We start from the raw sequence: 19,208 nt of genomic DNA on the forward strand, positions 1-19,208 counted from the left end.
TAGGAAAATAAGTATCATTTTCAACAAAGACAGCACATTAATAACTCACATTTATACTGCAAAAAATAGGCTATTGCAAAAGCATGGAAATTGTCTGCCCTATGCTTTGATAAGGTCAAAAATAGATTAATGACAAAATGATGGTCATATTAAATGATACCCATGAGAAATTTCAGAGGCCCTGGACACGGTGAATTATTTCTGTTCATTCACAAGGGACTTTGGAGAAATTTAAGGTCCTTTCCTGAGCCACCCATTCCCTTATACTTCTCTTCACATTTTACTCCTCTTCGTATTGACCTCATGTTTGCTAGAGCTTCTTTCTTTCAATACTTTCCTAGATCCTTGTTTAGCCATATTGTGCTTTGTGGTCCCACAAGACACATTTTTGTGATAATATAATTAAATGGCTTTCTTCTCTTATTAATAGAATATGCTTTTGCCTTACGGAAGTAAGTAACTCCACATTGCACCTTGTTATACCAATCTGTGGACAAAATGTACTGTGTGCCTTATTTCTACTAAATGTTTTTTCACTTACATTGGTATAATGAACCATTTTTTAAAATCTGAAACACTGGTTAATTTGACTGTTTTTATTAAGAGTTGTTACATATATTTTAATATGATATGCTAAACCCTATTGTATTTTTATCTCAATTCTTTCAAAAAAAGGGTAGCCTATTCAGAACTAACTTACAAGAATTTTGCTACTCTCATCATTTATTCTCAACTGCCTTATACTATTATTGTCATACAATGTAACTGTAATTCCAGAAGGTCATGGACCTGGACTGCCTAAGATGAAGCCTGCTAAGACGTAAGCCCAGTGCATATGGGCCGAATATCGACCAAAATGAGCCAGTACAGTAGAAACCAGCCGCCAGCATTTGGTCCGTGTTTACAGACCAAATTTCCCATCCGGCTTCTGTTGAACGAGCATGCTGTAAACAACCAGCAGCTGATTGGCATCCGATCAGCACTCTCAGTCAATGGCTTCAAGCACTGACCGGTGTGTTCTGGCAGGGGAGGGGGTGTGGGGGTTCTCCCCTGTCAGATCACAGTAGAAGAATGGGTAGATTGTTGTACTAACATCACGTAGTTAGTACAGAGAATTGCTCAGTTTTTTTTTTCATTGAGCAGGAGTACCATGTGTACCAGGCAGAAGAATAACAATGTTCTGACCAAGACTATTATCTGCTTTCCCTATAATATGGTCCAAGAAGGAGCTCCAATAAAAATTCTAGATGCAAAGTGATATTCTTTCCCCTATCTCTTCTTTAAAGTGTTACTAAACCCTGGATCCTGCATTCACTATATCTGGTCTCCCACAGTACACACAACATGGAAATGCAAATATTTTAGTAAATATAAACTGCTAAATACCTTTTCTCATCAGCAGTTAGAGCAGTCTTGTGACTTCAGCAGAGCACTGGTTAGAGCTTGTAGGAGGAGTTTTCTTTCTGCTCTAGGAGGATGCAGAACCCCTGACCTCTGTCTGGACAGTGCTTATTGGCCCTTTGCTGTTCTACACCCTCCCAAGAAAAAATAAACCTCTCTAGAAATACACAACAAACTGAGCATGTGTATGTGACTACAATTCAGTCTGTATCAGGTGGTCATTTCAACAAAAGGAGGGTGCAGAGAAGAAAGGATCAAACATCTTTTTTACACAATGCAGAGGATTAATTCCTTAGATTCCACAGTGAGTATAACAAGCATTCTTTACTGCATATACAGACTGATTTTACTTTGGTAGGTTTAGTAACACTTTAAGTAGTTTTCCTTCTCTTGTTTTTCTTTTTTCCCTCTCTCTCTCTTCCTGTGTTCTTCCCTGCACATGATGGACTCATCTTTCTCGATACTTCTCGAGGCCTTCCAAACTGTTCAGTAAGTCTCTTTAATTAAAGTGTATGTCTGGGTAAACTAAATAAAAAATCAGGACATCTCTGCACTAAATGCACATTTGACATGTTTTTTTTGCCTTTTGAATCTAAAAAAAGTTAGATTGAGAAGTTATGGATTTCTTCTTTTTGCGCTTAGCTAAATGCCAACATACATTATACAGTAAGTACAGGTCACATAAAAGCACATACCTCTTACAGGCATTCAAAATAATGAATATAGATAGCCTTGCAAAGTCATCATTAGCAAGCCTTCTACATTTCCACATGGCACCATCATTGTTGACAGTATGGACAAGGTATATCATCATCAATACCACCTAGTACTCCCAAGGCTGTTGAGTGGTGTTAGGTAACAAGATCTGCTCATTAGATTGTTGTTGTGTGGATATTTTCACCAGTACTGAATAGTAAAAACTGCCTTGTGTTTATTTGTTGGACTAAGCTTCTTGTGAAACACATCTGAAGCTGCTAATGTTCCCGTAAACAAAAGAATAATTGTATGCTCTTTTCCTGCAGGGGGTTGATGAGATATTACAAATAATCTGCCTTTCACAGCCTTTAGGCTAAATAAATGGTAATTATAAGGCTGCCAACCTGCTTCATAATTAATCAGGACAAAATATGACATTGTGTATTGAAAGGTCCTCTAATCCATTTTTGTTCTGCCTTGGGTATATGTTTTGATCATGCCTGTTGTTTTTTTGAGCAATTAAACCCAGTAAATATGATGAATCCTTTTGAATGAATAGCCCAAAGCAAATTAACAATGGAGGGAAAATGAAATTGAATGTGTGCAGATGAAAGAGTTACTGGCACCTAGCCAGGGACAGGTACTCTCATACAGACCGTGCACTGTGGCTGCCTAGAACTGTACTCCCATGTGACTTCAGTATAACTGCCTACTGAGCAGATCAGAGCTAATTACTATGTATAGAAAATAAATATGTACTGTATTTAAATTTTAAAGGGATACTATGATTAAGGTCATGCCTTTTCCTTAAATCAGACCTCTAAAACAGCATTACCTGTTTTTAATCCTTATGCAGCTAGCTATAGTAAATAGATAGAAACGTATATTATATTTATTTGTAACAAACTTTTTTTTTTTTTACATTTCTTCAATTTCTTCCTGGTTTCTGGCCTAGGCCAAAGTGATGTTATACATCCCAGGAGTCTTCAGTTTTTTTCTTTCATCTGGAGGAGGGCAAGGGAGGGGGGCGTTCCCAGCTAAGCACTCCCTACTGCCTCCATGCCTGTCCTAGCAAAAGTGTACCGAAAGACTATGTATTTTGTACTGTGCATGCACCAGATTTTCCAAGGTATCATCAGAGTAAGGGCAGATGGATTCCAGAAAGTAGATGCTACATGAATCATCTGCCTTTACTCAAAATGGTTGCAACTAAAAATGCTATGGGGTTTTTTCAAAATGATCTCTCAACAAAATAAAGCATGGAGACATGAATGGGTGATTTGCTTTGAATAATAAAAATAAATTAAACAGCACTTTTGGTTTGTGTTGCTCAGATACAGTTAAAGTGATACTAAAGGCTCAGTTTTTTTTTTAAATAACAAACATGTCATACCTGTTCTATGCAATGGATTTGCACACAGCAGACCCGATCCTTCTCTTATGGGGTTCCCCACTGGTGCGGCTGGTCCCTCCCCCCTGTTGGGTGTCCCAGAGCAAAGCACTAGCTATGGGGGCACCTGAGTAGGCGTGCTCCAGAGCTGCTACTCTGTGTGTCCATTCACACACAGGGCTGTGTCTCAGCCCTGCCCACTCACCTCATTGGCTCACTGGATATGATTGACAGCAGCAGGAGCCAATGACTCCAGCTGCTGTCTCAGCCAATGAGGAGGGAGAGTCCCCAGCTCTTGTGCACATTGCTGGATTGCATTGAGTAGTAGGGAGGCTGCTGCTCAGAATGCACGAAGGCAAAAAAAACCCTTGAGACTTTACAACCACTTTAAGTTACAATTTAAATAATTTCTGGATGGATCTAATGTTTTTCTCTGGAAATGTTTGAAGCAATTTTTAAGGTACCTTACTAACTGGCCATTGATAAAATTCAAAATAAGATTTGCATTTCCCTGAGTACAGACAAGCTGAAGATGGTCCAAACCACTTAAAGTGACCTTGTCAGCTAAAAGCAGAGGAAATAAACTTGTCTTAAAGTGTTACTAACCCCAGGACCCTGCATTCACTATATCTGGTCTCCCACAGTACACACATCATGGAAATGCAATTATTTTAGTAAATATAAACTGCTAAATACCTTTTTTCATCAGCAGTTAGAGCAGTCTTGTGACTTCAATCAGTCTCCATCAGAGCACTGGTTAAAGCTTGTACGAGGATATCTAATTCTCCCTGATTGTCCTATGAGGCTTCAGGACCCCTGACCCTCTGTGTGGACAGCGTTGATTGGTCCTGTGCTGATCACATGCACTCTCCCAAGAAAAAAAAAACTCTCTAGCAATACACACCAAACTGTACAGCTTGTCCCCAAGGCTCTGTTCTATCAGCAGATGAACTGGGGACTGGAAGAAGAGGAGGATCAGAGAAGTCAGGATTAAACACCCTTTTTACACAATGCAGAGTATTAACCCCTTAGATTCCACAGTGAGTATAACAAGCAATCTTTACTGCATATACAGACTGATTTTACTGTTGTGGATTTAGTAACACTTTAACCACCGCTGCTTTGCTTCTCCTTGATTGCTTCACGAGATACTTCAAGCTATTTTATTGTATAAAAGAAGTGGGATAATGCAGTGAATATTATTTACAAAGCTGATTGACTGATTATTTTAAACATGACTGGTGACTGATTAGAGTAAAAATTACTATTACAATCAGTCGGCCTCTAAGCTTGAAAAAGGTATTGCTACCGGCCATTTAATAATAATATATTTTCCTATCCATTTGGTTGTAACTACTCCTGTACAGTTCTCTAGGTTAGGAAGATAAACATGTCTTTTTACTGTCTATTGTTCTAAATTTAAATGGACATATGTTTAAAAAACGCTGTAGGGAAGCAAAATGTTCAAAATGTCTTTTATATTTCCAATCTAGAACAACTCTCTTTGTAATTTATATACTTCTCCTCGAGTTTTATGCAAAATACTGTTGAAGATGCCCCTCTACCTTTTGTACGTAACTTTATTGCACTGTAGTATATAGTTACTTGTTAGCCTGAAAAGTTGGAATGAAACATTACATACAGTATACCTAAACATACTGTATCTCATAAAAACATAATTTCAACATTTTCAGTCATTTTAGTTCTACAGCTTTCATTAAAACAATACATAGTGAGTCTGCTATAAAGATCTTTGTTTAACCACTTCCAGACTGGACACTTTTACCCCCTTCCTGACCAGGGCAATTTTCAGCTTTCAGCGCTATCACACTTTGAATGACAATTGCGCGGTCATGCAACACTGTACCCAAATGAATTTTTACCATTTTTTTGACACAGATAAAGCTTTATTTTGGTGGTATTTATTCACCGCTGGGATTTTTATTTTTTTTGCTATGTAAATGAAAAAGTCCAAAAATTTTGAAAAAAGGTGTTTTTTTATAAAATTAATTTTTCATCATAAATCTTTGCCAAAATTTATTCCGTTATCTTTTTAGTATAAAAAAAATCCAAATTAATTTATAACCAAAAATTATAATTTTTAAACATTTTTTTTTAATTTTTATTTTATTTTTTTATATTATTATTATTATTTTTTTTATTACATACTGTCACCCTAGCAGTACAGTGTCACCATGTCACCATGGTGACACTGTACTACTTGTGGGGGGTGATGAAGATTTTTTTTTTTTGCACTGATTGCTTTTACACCCATATAGGATGTAAAAGCAATCATTTCTCTTTCTCTCTGTCTGCATTCTTGCACTCATTGAGAAGTACTGAGTGAGCTGTGATTGGTCACAGCTTGTCACATGGTACAAGGCTGTTGTGAATAGCCTTGTACCATGTGACCTCTGTGATCATTCACAGATTTCACACGTAGTAAGCAATAATGTCAGAAGTGACATCTTGCTAACTACTTTGCATGTGATCACTGATTGGCCAATCAGTGATCACATGATCGGGACCTCATACAGAGGTCCTGTCCGACGATCGGTGTTTCACTGTGTCCGGAGGACACAGCAGGCACCGGATCGCGGTGCTGCGTGCTCCCAGGGAGCGCGCACAAGCAGGGTGCGGAGAGGCCGTTTATAAACGGCCACCCAACCCTGCACTGCCACCGTCCGGCCGATTATATGCAACGGCCGGTCGGGAAGTGGTTAAAGTATATGTAAACCCTCACCTTGTAAAACAACCCATTCAGTTTAAAGCAGAAATGAAAGGCAAAACATTTGTATTTACATATTTAAAAAATATTCTAAAGACCTTTTTTCTGCTTTTTTTACAAGTGATCACATTCCCTCTGATATCAGCTGCATAAGACCTGGTGGAGGAGAAACAGCAGCACACTGATCTTCCCAGTGAATGGCTATGGGGGGAGTGTCAGAACAAGTCTGATCATTGAATTAGCTCTCAGCACAGCCAGAAAACCGACCACACTACTCTCATGCCTAGTGTGGTCAGTTTTAATAGGCCAGCAGGGGGAACGGCAAGAACACCAGGGATTCCACAAAAAGGAAGCAATACAAAGAAAACCAGATACTTTTTCATACAAGTACATGGTACACCAGGCACATATCAAGAATATGAAATGTTGGGTTTACATATTCTTTAACGACTTCATATTAAGGCATTACACCTGTCCCCCAGTTGTTCTTCTGTGTTGATACCCTGTCATTTGTACCCTTGGTGGAGACAATGAGGTTTATTTACTAAAGTTGGAGAGTGCCAAATCAGGCTCACTTCTGCATAGGAACCAATCAGCTTCCAGGTTTTAGTGCCGAAGCTTAGTTGAATAAGCTGAGGTTAGAAGCTGATTGGAGTCTATGCAGAAATGAGCCTGTTTTTGCATTCTCCAGTTTTAGTAACTAAACTCCTACGAGTCATGCTGACATCATTGCACAGGCATGGTCAACCAATGTCACTATCAGGAAGCCAGGCCACAGCAATTATGCAAAGCCAACACTGGAGCAAGTGCACGTAGACAGCAACTGGCTGACTGAGGCTGAAAGAGATCAGTAGTACTGAGATGGGATAAAGGATGATAACATTTAAAAAAAGAATATTGTTTATGCTACACATTGCTTTATTAAATATCATCCAGTTAGGATTTAGATCTACTTTAACCTCCCTAGCAGTCTGATTATGTCCAGATTTCTGAAGTCAAAGCAGTACATTTTTTTGCATGGAAATATGTATTTTTTTATTGTAGGCCTGTAATTTTTAGGAATAACTCACAGAAATCTGTCCAAACAAGAGTCTAATAAACATCCTGAGTATGTTAAAATTTGAAACACGAAATCATAAATTATAATTTAATAAATAATCATAAAAAATAATAATATAATAATAAATTTAATTCAATAATATAATCAAACCAAAAACACTGAAATTTGAAATAGAGAGCCAAGTTCGCACATCACTGAGAAAAGTCGCAAAATCGTTTTCAGTGTCTGATGACGAATTTCCCCACAAATCATTATCACTCAATTCTGCAAGTAGTTCTAATTTACTATCACTGTTCTCTAGCTGGTCTAAAACCGCTTTTGACCTAAAGGGACGCTTTTTGGATGCCATGGACGTTTCTCAGTTTCCAGGCAGAAAGAACAGTAAAAATGCAGGCAGGTCACAGGACAAAGCACTCGGGACAAAATGTATGTGAAATGGTTTGATACAGTAATGTTTTCTATGGTATTTTAGTGAATTTAGTGAATGTCACTTTTTGTCATTTTCAAATTTCCCGCCGTTCCGTCCCCGTACGTCCTGAAGTCGCAGGGGATGGAACCCAGAAGACAGATGTCGGCATCCGCTGGAGGACATTGCAGGGGACACTGCAGGAGGGACATCGTGGGAGCGCAGGACAAGATAAGAGAAGAACAGATCCCGGAGCAGCGCCGCATGGTAAGCCCGAGTGTAGCTCGGGGTTACCGCTTGTGGTACTGAAACTTTACCCCGAGCTACACTCGGGAATACCTCCAGGGAGGCTACATAACAAAATAGATAAATTGTGTAAAATTATGTATTAGGAGAAATACTGCTTGGCTTAAGGTTCACATATGTGCGGGTGGTGCCGCTGCGGATCCGCAGAAAAATCTGTGCAGCCTCACCACCCACACAGAAGAATACGGACCCGAGGGCGGGTGCCATTAATTCTAATAGTACGCCGCCCGCTATGGAAATCGCAACCGCACTGGGATCTGAGGTTCCTGTGCAGGCTGCGGTTGCCAAAGAAGTGCAGGGACTTCTTCCCTGCGTGTCCAGGGGCACGGGAGTCATTCAAATGACTGGGTTCTCGTGCCCACGCAAAATGCGGCCCACAGGAACGCACATATGTGAACCAGGGCATAATCCTCTTAGAATGTAAATTGAGCATGCCATTGGTAAACAATAAGCATAACATACTAAATATACTAGAGTTCCTGGAACTCACAGGCCATGGAATACCCTTTGTAGTTGTGGTCTGGTTATATAAAGAAGTAAAATTAGACAATTCAGGGTTGATATAGTAAAAGGAACAGAAATATATTTTTTTATTTCCGAAATGAACGTTCACTCAGCTCAGTGAATGTCACTTAATGGTGAATGAGTTGAACCTGTGCTACCTTCAATCATCCAACCATGCGCAAAAAATGCATGTTTTTTTAAAGCTACCTCTACCTTTAGCTCCCCATTTTCCCCAACAGTATGTGAGGGTTATTGTCTGTGGCAGATGTACTTGTAGTTCTCAATGGAATATGAGTGTGGTAGTCAGCATACTCATAGTCCATTGCCACTTCCTTCAGGTCTTTAACTGAAGGTTTGTACAGAGGTACAGGCAGAATGCTAGAGGAAGAGTTTACAGTAGCCTGACATTGCACCCCCGGTCCACTGATGACTGGAGCAATGCTTTGCAGGCTCCTCTAGAAAAAAAATACTCTTGCATTTTTTCTGCAAATATGCAGTATGTGTATTTATTTATTTTTTTTAGGTGAATTTAGCCTTTAATCCCCTTTGCAAATGAATGTGGTTTGATCACTAAGGGCATCCTGTTTCTCCAGAACAACGCACAAGCTCATACTGCTCATCTTATCTACTTACAGCAACTTGGCTTGGAGGTATTACCACATCCCCCTTACAGCCTGGACCTCGCCTTGAGTGATTTCCATCTCTTTGGACCCCTAAAAGAGTTCCTTGGAGGTCAGCCTTTCAGCACTGATCACTAAGTGAAGTAGGCTGTCCTAGGATGGTTCAGGTGTACTGACCAATCTTTCTATGCCAAAGCTTTCCATGCTTTAGTTAAACGCTGGGGTGAGTGTATAAATGTAGCAAGGGAGTATGTCGAAAAATTAAAGCAGTTTCCACTCATTGAAATGTGTTCTTTTAGTATATTAATAATAAAAGTCCCGGTTTGACTTGAACGCCCCCCGATACAATATAATAAATGTTTGCTTTTGGGTTTAACACCGCTTTAAGTAAATATAGACTTTGTTAATAGTCTATACTAGGGTTTTACAATAACTATAACAACAAATATCAATAGCAAATGAAAAAGATTTATTTTTCATATTATGGATATGTGGTAATCCATATCCAACTACACCTTTGACATCATGTAATAATATAGGTGTTGTAACCAAGAACAATATTTAACAAACCTCAGGGCTTTGTATTGACCCTCCTGAACCTTTCAAGGAATACAAACCAGGACAGGGTCATCTCAGACTATAGAACAGGAAGGTCTGGATTCTCCAGCCAGGAAAAAAACAGCCTTCTTGTGGGAAAACACTCAGCTATATGGGGTCAATGGCATGGATCATAATGATATAAAGCCTTTGGTGATGAGATATAGACAGGAAGTGGGAAAAGAGAAGCAGGGGAGATGGTGACTCACAGCTGTTCTGAAGGAGCTTCTCCAGAGAATCTTTCCATTGCACGGCGTCATCAGCTGATGGTCTGATTAAAGAAAAAGAGGGAAGTATCGTCATCAAACAGACTCAGGAATGAAATAGTACTTATTTTCTTTTATCTATCTATCTTAATCAAAGAAAGAAATGTCCATTCACCATATTAGGCTGGTATTTTTCAAAATGTTTCAGAAGATAAAATGTATTTTCATTGGTCTTTAAAGGCATATGTGGCTAAGTGGTTAGTACTTTTGCCTAGCAGCACTGCAGCTGTTGGTTTGAATCCCAACCATGGCACGACCTGCCTGCAGTTTGTATGCTCTCCATGTGTCTGCGTGGGTTTCCTCCCACACTCCAAAGACATGCTGGTAGGTTAATCAGCTCCTGACTAAATTGGCCCTAGTATGTGTATGTATGAATGTGAATTAGGGACCTCAGATTGTAAGCTCCTTGAGAGCAGGGACTGATGTAAATACATTATATATATATATGTGTAAAGCACTGTGTAAATTGGCAGCGCTATATAAGTACCTGTAATAAAAATTGATAGTATTCACTATTTTATGATACAAAGTGGCCAGATATAGGCCCCTTTTATAAAGACATTCTGATGGGGTTTGCCTGCTCATTTTTCAGGTGGACCCAGTCGGAACCCTTTATTCTCCTCTAAGTAGTGGCATGTGTCTGTGTACACCCGCCAACATCCAATATAATCTGCCAAAAAGAAACAGATTGGGGATCCATTCCCCTTCCATCTATCAGATCGTATCGGATGACAGCCAGATGGAGATAGACAGGTGGTCCATTTCCATCCAACCACTCATAAAGGACAAGTTGTGTCTGGGTCCACTCTGCATAAGCATATCAGCAGACAGATCCCCCTTTGAGCACGCATGTGAAAGGGGCCTTTTCCAGAAAGTATTTAGATTTACATGACAATATACACCATCTAGCATCCTATATCAGCCATACTGCACTGAAAACTAAATTTAATAGAAAGCTGTGCTATGGAAGCTCCAGTTGACCTCTGATTTCTATAAATTATGTGCCAATGATCTGGAACAAGGACACAGCATAGTCAAAGTGAAGTATACATTCCTGATTGGCATATTTGTGTCAGCGACTCAAAACATTGTTGGGTTTAGATCAGCATGACAGCCAAGCAACCAGCATGTTAATAAGAAGAGGTCAGCAATGGTTTACCCAAGGTTTCTCTATACACATGTCTCCTATATAATAAAACCAGTTCTTGTGAACACTGTCTATGCCATGATGCTTTCGGTGATGCAATAGATGTACTGCATGGTGTAGTTTTGAAAGGCTACTTATTCTGAATAATAAATGGCACTCTAAATCACAGGTGTCAAACTGGTGGCCCTCCAGCTGTTGACAAACTACAAGTCCCATGAGGCATTGCAAGATTGACAGTTACAAGCATGACTCCCAGAGGTAGAGGCATAATGGGACTTGTAGTTTCATAACAGCTGGACGGCCGCCAGTTTGACACCCCTGCAAATGATACTTTTCATTATGTTGAGAATTCAATGGAAAAACTACAGATCGTATTTCACCATTGTTTTTCCAAGAAAGCAGTGTTAACCAAGCATGCACAGCCATATTTTTAAGCCTAAATTGATGAATTTACCTTTTGCTAAGCTGATGTCTGATAGGTGCTTTGGCTGGTTTATTTGCTTTGGCTAGTTTATTCATGAATGCTCCCTAGCACTCTCCCAATGAAAAGTATGGATATGTCTCTCAATGAACAAAGAAGATTTTACCAATGAATTGTATGCCAATGTTTCTATACTCCATTACTCAAAGCTGCCAGCAGTATGTTTTCTGCAATTCTTATTACAGAATCACAGTGTTATAGTGCGCTTCTTTTAAGCATCTGGGTGTGCTTCTACAGCTAAGCCTGAAAAAATAATGCAAGGCCTTTTATGTATCAGCTTTCTCCTACTAAGGAAGTAGTACTTCCACAAAACCATCATTGAGATTAAAGACCTACAAACTTGTCAATAGGAACAATTTGAGGCAATTGTGATTTAATTGACAGGTATTTTTGACTTGCAATTGACTTGCTACAAGTGGGTTTTTCATTCCTAAATACTTGTATGGTAATGCAAAACCTGTTCTAAGAGAACAAAAGCAGTTGAGATAGGCCTTAACATTTTCAAGGCAGATTTTAACCTGTTTGCTGGCACAAAGGAAGTTACGTCTGTTCTTGTTAAAGCCTTGTTAAAGCCTAAAATGAGCACAAGGGACAGTATTTAAATTTAATCTGAAGTGTTCCTTGTGCAGATGCTGGCTGTTATAGTTGAATCCTCTGTCTTCTGCCCCCCTTCTTATGGGAGGGGAACAGAGGATTTGAACTTTGACAGCTGGCACCAGCACAAGGGACACTTTGCATTAAATGTAAGTACTGTCCCTTGTGCTGATTTTTAAACAAGATTTTACCTAAATCTAGGCTTTAGGTTCTCCTTGATGCATTTGGCCTGCATTGTTGGTAGCTCATTTGACAAATAGGCCTTTATGTCAGTATGTTGCGCACTGGTGTATGTGCTGGTGTAAATGGCTATTAATGCCTATATTGCTACTTTGACATGTGTTATTAAGACCTTAGATATCACCACAACTACTTAGTGTATCCAGGTGTACTATACCTTGTTTTTTTTAGGACAAATTGGGTTTTAATTTCGTGGTTAATGGTAATAGATATCCTCTGATTTTTTTTTAAACTGGCCCAAAATGTATCTATACATTTCCAGCGATTACCCTAACCTATCACCAAAGAACAAGTAAACTCTCCTACTCCCGATGACATGTGTATATTAATTATTGTTTGTACCTATAGTAGGGCCCAGAGACTATGATGTGCATTTTGCTTTTTTTATCTTACCTAACACACTGACACTGGTACTAAATTATAAAAATGTTTTTAATCCTACCTAAAATACACCGACCCTCACCTTTGACCCTGGCCTTTGACAATGACCTTTGACTAACCTTGACACTGACCTAGATAAGGCTCAGTTCACATTAGCTTTGTAAGCTGGCGTTTTGCAGGTGTTTGAGGGGCATTTTTAACTCTCCTCAAACGTCTATGAAAATTATACACATGGCAGCACACAGCGCTGTTCACACTGAAGCGTTAGCGTTGTGGCAAAATTGACACCTCATGTCCAGTCAGGAGGAGTTGAAGCCTTTCAACGCCTCCCATTCAAGTCTGTGGTGACACTCTTCAAACGCCTGGAAGGCGTTTGGGAACTTTAATACCATTAACTTCATTATGGGCGTTTGTGGTGCGGTTTTAAAGCTTGGAAAACATCTATCAAATGCCTCAAAAATATGCAGAGGGTGTTTGGGGAGTGTTAAAAACGCTTCCCAAATGCCTGTCAAATGCTATAGGGGCATTTGGGCAGAGTTAGAAATTGGTCAAGTGCAAGGGCGGACTGACAACTCATGGGGCCCCCGGGCAATAGGGGATCATGGGGCCCCTGTGTCCTTGCCCAAACTCAAAAAAGCCTATGAAAAAGGTACCAGGGGCATCTCATGGGGCCCCCTACTGACCCCGGGCCCCCGGGCAGTGCCCGAGTTTCCAAATGGTCAGTCCGCCCCTGGTCAAGTGTGAACGAGCCCTAGCACTCTGATCTAGCTATTTTTTCTTTTCTTCTTCTTATGATTATTATTTTTTTACACACTGTTCTTTGTTTACACTTTTTCCTCTAGCAAGGAGAAAAAGATACAACATATCTTTTTTCTCCATTCAAGAGAAAAAAAACACAGAACATATCGTATTCAAAGGACATATACTGCACTTGAGAAGTTGAATGCATCATGGAGGCTCTGGAGTTTGTTTAACCACTTGCCCTCCTGAGGATTTACCCCCCTTCCTGACAGGCCATTTTTTGCGTTACGGTGCTGCGTTACTTTGACAATTGCGCGGTCATGCAATGCTGCACCTAAATGAAATTTATGTCCTTTTTCCCACGAATTGAACTTTCTTTTGGTGGTATTTGCGCTATAAGCAAAAAAGGCCGATAATTTTGCGAAAAAAACAATATTTTGACTTTTTGCTATTAAACATGTCCAGTAAAAAAATAAAAAAAATCTAATTTTGTCTTAAATTTAGGCCAAAATGTATTCTGCTACATGTCTTTGCTAAAACAAATCCCACTACGTGTAAATTTATTGGTTTACGTGAAAGTTATTACATTTGCAAATGGCGGTATAGATACTGTGATTTTTCTTTTTCTCTACTAGTAATGGCGCGGATCAGCAACTTTTAGTGGGACTGCGGCAGCAATTAAAGGGTTAACTGTGTGCTGGGAGTGTTTTACTAGGGGGCGTGTTCTTCACTGTAAGCACACTGATGCACAGTGCAGCCATTCCGAGCATTATGCTCGGGCTGACAGGGAGGAAGATTGTTTGTAAACAAAACAATTTTCCTCCCCGTTTGGTGATCGCTGGTAATCACCAGGCACAGGCGGGTAATTAATGGCCGGGACTCAGTGATTGACATCAGCGACTGCGCGCCCCCTGCCTGGAAATGCAAAATCACATATATATACGTGAGGTTGCGCACAGATGCCGCCCTGTAGCAGTATATCTGCTATAGGGCGGTCCTTAAGCGGTTAACTGCACCAAACATGCACCAAAAATGCAGCAAGCAGGATTTTAAAAAAACGCAGCTAACCAGCAATGGATCTGTATATCTGCTATATGGCAGTTCTTACTCGGTTAAAGACAGTCTACATGCTCCCAGTGCAGTGCAATAAAACTGTTTATAGAGTCCTTTTCTGCTTTTTAACTTCCTCATGTGTCAGTATGCTGCGAAATGTAAATGGAACTACAAAAAGTATTTCTGTTAACACAGACACAGTGCAGAGATCACTCATCTGGCATCATTTAGGGTTATATTATGTAATCGTGAGCACATGCCATATGTCAGCATACAGATAATTAGTGAAGTTAATCATGAACACTTTTGCTTTCGTAACTCATAAATACAGTAGAGCTAAAATTCTTCGAAGACCATATAAAATATGTCCAGGGGTCAGAAAAACCTCAATAAATCCATGCACCTGAACCCATCACAGAGAGCAACTAGATCTACAATGCAACGTTGGCCTTTCTGAACACAGACAAAGGCTGACGCATCCTATAAAACTTAATAGACAAGTAAAAAATATCTCTATACCATTGTCTGCTGTGCAATCCTACATCTGGTTTTATATATATATATATATATATATATATACACACACACACAGTATATATATACAAATATATATATATATATATATATATATATATATATATATATATAAGCACACTTGCAAAAGCATGCATGTGTGTCCATGAGAACATGAGCATACACATTTTTTAGGGGTCACCTGACATTGCATAGACATAGAGGGGATGATTTACAAAAGGCAAACAGACTATGCTCTTTGCATACATTTTGGAAAGAGTAGGAAAGGGCTAGAACCTCAACCAGGTTTGTATTACTAATAAAAGAGAAATCCAGCCATAAACCATTCAACCTCAAAGTTTTTATATCAAACTATGATACACCAACATTTCGGGGCTGTGGTGATGACAGTCACCTTTGAAATGGGTTAGCTGTGGCCCCCAAAACAGTGATGTATCATGGTTTATTTTGTATGTTTGTATATTACTATAACAAAATGGCCTAATTAGAATGTTGAGGTCAATTGGTTGAGTGCTGGTTCATCTTTTACTGGTCAGTTACAGTGTCACTGTTAGCCATGCACTCTGGACGAAGAAAGCAAAAGGGTTTGACGGATTTGCTACAAGGTTTTTGTTGCTGTCTGTGTCCCTGCCTTCTTTGTTTAAGCTGGCGACCATTGTCACCAAGACAGAAATTAATGGGAAAGCCAAAATTTTTAAGCTGTAACCAGACCAACAGGTGAATGTAAATCTCCCAATGGAGATACAGTACATGTTTCTTTGATACTAACAGGGAATTCTCCCAAGCTTTGTAGATATTTTATTAGTTTTCAAGACTGAAAATAAAGGGTCATCTTAGTGGGACACAGACAGCAAAAAACAGAGACAAAGATTTAAAGGAAGAGTTCATCTTTAACAACATGTTAAATGTTACACCAGTAGTCATGGTGTAACATGTAACATGTCACTGATGCAGAAGCCCCCCTCCCAATCCCCCATTGTGACAGTAGTCAGGGGATCCTCTCCCTGCACCGGCTGTCACAAATTAAAAACAGTGTGGCTGTGTGGATCTCCACCCACACAGACTGAGTGAACTACAAGTACCACGGCAGATTTGGTTTGATGTTCTCAATGAACTTCCAAGGTGTTCATCAGCACTTTCTAGTTCACCTAGTTCACTGACACTTCTTGCAGCTGAGTGACTGCCTGCTTGTATGAAGGTACAGGCAGACAGCTGTCAGGAGTATCTGCAAGAGCCTGACATTGCACCCCCTATCTACTGATTGGGGGTGCAGTGCTTTGTATGTTCCGTGGTTATAAAAAATATATAAATGCACATTTTTTTTACAGGCAAAATCATATTTATTTACTTATTTTTTTACAAAAGGTGAACTTAGCCTTTAAACCCTCCCTACTCCATCCACAAGTAAGGCCACTTTCATACGGGCATTCCATTTTTTTCATCAGTTCAGTCAGGTTAAAAAAAAAAACCGGATCAGTTCACATCAGTTTTTCATCAGTTTGCATTAGTTTACATCTGTTTTTCATCCTTTTTTAATCCATTTACATCCGTTTTTTTGTCCGCTTATATCCGTTTTCGTCCATTTTTTTGTCCATTTACATCCGTTTTTGTCCATTTACATCTGTTTTTTGCATGTTTACATCAGTTTTTTGTCTGTTCCATTTTTAATCCCCCTGGCGATATTCCTGAGTGTAGCTCGGGGTTAACTTTCAGTACCAGAAGCAGTAACCCCGAGCGACACTCAGGATTACCCTGCAGCGTTGCTCTGGGATCCCTCCTACACTTACCTTGTCTGAGCTCAATGATGTGCGAACTTGGCGCTCTGTTTCAAATTTCAGTGTTTTTGGTTTGATTACATTATTAAATTAAATGTATTATTATATTATTAATTTTTATGATTATTTATTATATTATATATTATGATTTTGTGTTTCAAATTTTATCATACTCGGGATGTTTATTAGACTCTTGTTCGGACAGATTTCAGTGAGTTATTCCTAAGAATTACAGGCCTACAATAAAAAAACATATTTCCATTGAAAACAATGTACCGCTATGAGCACAGATATACTGACATAATCAGACCGCTAGGGAGGTTAATGGAAGAAAGATAGGATTTTCTTCCATTCAAAAGAACAGATGTTAACAGATGTGGACATTAACGGATGTAAACAGATGATCATCCACTTACATCCGCTAGTCCGTAGAAATAAATGGAGGTCCGTTTTTCATCTGTAAATGGACAGATGAAAAACGGACATATGTTCCATATGTGCCTTCCTAGGCCCGTGTGAAAGGGGCCTAGGAAAAATTTTAGACACATATACTTTAGACTACTCAGTTAGCAAAATTGAGGTTCATATAGCTTAGTAAATTAGCTAAAACTGTATTCAATTCATTCATCCAATCAGTCTCTTTAGCCCACAATTCGTTATTCAAAGTGAACACAGTCCCACCTCATTTACTAAAATAAAGGAATCATTTCTATTCTTATAGTAAATTTAAATGTCTAAAATGTATTTATTTATTTATTGCAGGTACATATATAGAGCCGTCAATTTACGCAGCCCTTTACATATTTATTGTACAACCACATCAGCCTCTGCCCTCAAGTAGTTTAGATTCAAAGCTCCCTAACTCACATTCATACATACACATACCAAGGCCACAATTGATATTTTACTTTTAAAGAAGTCAACAACGACAATCCTCATACTTCTCTCATGTAGGTTTCCTTTAAGCTGGAGAAAAGAAAGTCAACTAAATAATTGGATTGTGAGGAACACCAGGATCCTTGTTCTCTGATTTATTTTAAATGAGCACTAAAAGTCATTTACATGTTGGGCCTTCTTCCTTTACAATTGTCTGTAATGACAAGTGACTCTTTGGCCTCAGGTCTGATCCCTTCAGTAGGAGAACAGCACCAAATTAGATGTTCTGCAGGATATTTTACAGTCGGCCAATAATTGCTCCACAATTAGATTATGGAGGTATCAGAGTCACAATATTCAATATAGCTGTATCATTTAGAGGGGTGATTAGAGTAATGAGCGAAGCACAGACATTATTTATACAGAGGGCTAGCTGACTGCAGCCAGGGACAAGGGTGTAGCATGGGCAAAAAACACACACTTACATTCAAGTGTGAAAAAAACATGACTATATAATACTGTATAATAACTGTGGAAGTGTTGAGGACTGTATTAGTATTTATTAGAATGAATTAAAAGCATCAACATAATAAAAATATAGGGGAAGAATATTTTCTCTCTTTCTTTATAATATATATATATATTTTAGAATTGTGATACTTGTATTTGCAGATATTTATAGCACCCACTGTCTGTTTGTTACTTTGTGAACATTTTTGTAATAATAACATTTATAATTTTTTTCCTTTACATCTGGAATGTCCTGCGGGGTGTCTCATTTACTTGGATATAAGCTACACTATATTTCCAAAAGTATTGGGATGCCTGCCTTTACACACACATGAACTTTAATGGCATCCCAGTCTTAGTCTGTAGGGTTCAATACTGAGTTGGCCCTCCCTTTGCAGCTATAACAGCTTCAACTCTTCTGGGAAGGCTGTCCACAAGGTTTAGGAGTGTGTTGGCATGTTTGACCATTCTTCCAGAAGCGCATTTGTGAGGTCAGGCACTGATGTTGGACAAGAGGGCCTGGCTTGCAGTCTCCACTCTAATTCATCTCAAGGTTGTTCTATTGGGTTGAGGTCAGGCAAGTTCTTCTACCGCAAACTCCCTCATTCATGTCTTTATGGAGCTTGCTTTGTGCACTGCTGCGCAGTCATATTGGAACAGGAAGAGGCCATCCCCAAACTGTTCCCACAAAGTTGGGAGCATGAAATTGTCCAAAATGTCTTGTTATTCCATTGCCTTAAGAATTTCCTTCACTGGCACTAAGGGGCCAACCCCAACCCCTGAAAAGCAACCCCACACCATAATCCCCCCTCCACCAAACTTTACACTTGGCACCATGCAGTCAGGCAAGTACCGTTCTCCTGACAACTGCCAAACCCAGACATGTCCATCGGTTACCAGAC

General features: G+C 39.3%; 1 protein-coding gene across 2 annotated transcripts in view; it reads right to left on the bottom strand.

The window, feature by feature from the left end:
- Positions 1-19,208, bottom strand: part of RGS5 (regulator of G protein signaling 5) — a 192,439-nt gene that overhangs the window by 75,828 nt on the left and 97,403 nt on the right. For both annotated transcript variants that reach the window (XM_089671527.1, XM_089671529.1), the window contains exon 3: positions 9,918-9,979. In XM_089671527.1, the coding sequence (XP_089527653.1) occupies positions 9,918-9,979 (62 nt within the window). The remainder of the gene's footprint in view (positions 1-9,917; positions 9,980-19,208) is intronic.

The sequence above is a fragment of the Staurois parvus genome, unplaced genomic scaffold (assembly GCF_062004578.1).
Source record: "Staurois parvus isolate SC_StPar_1 unplaced genomic scaffold, SC_StPar_1.0 ptg000106l, whole genome shotgun sequence".
NCBI classification, from domain to species: Eukaryota; Metazoa; Chordata; class Amphibia; order Anura; family Ranidae; genus Staurois; species Staurois parvus.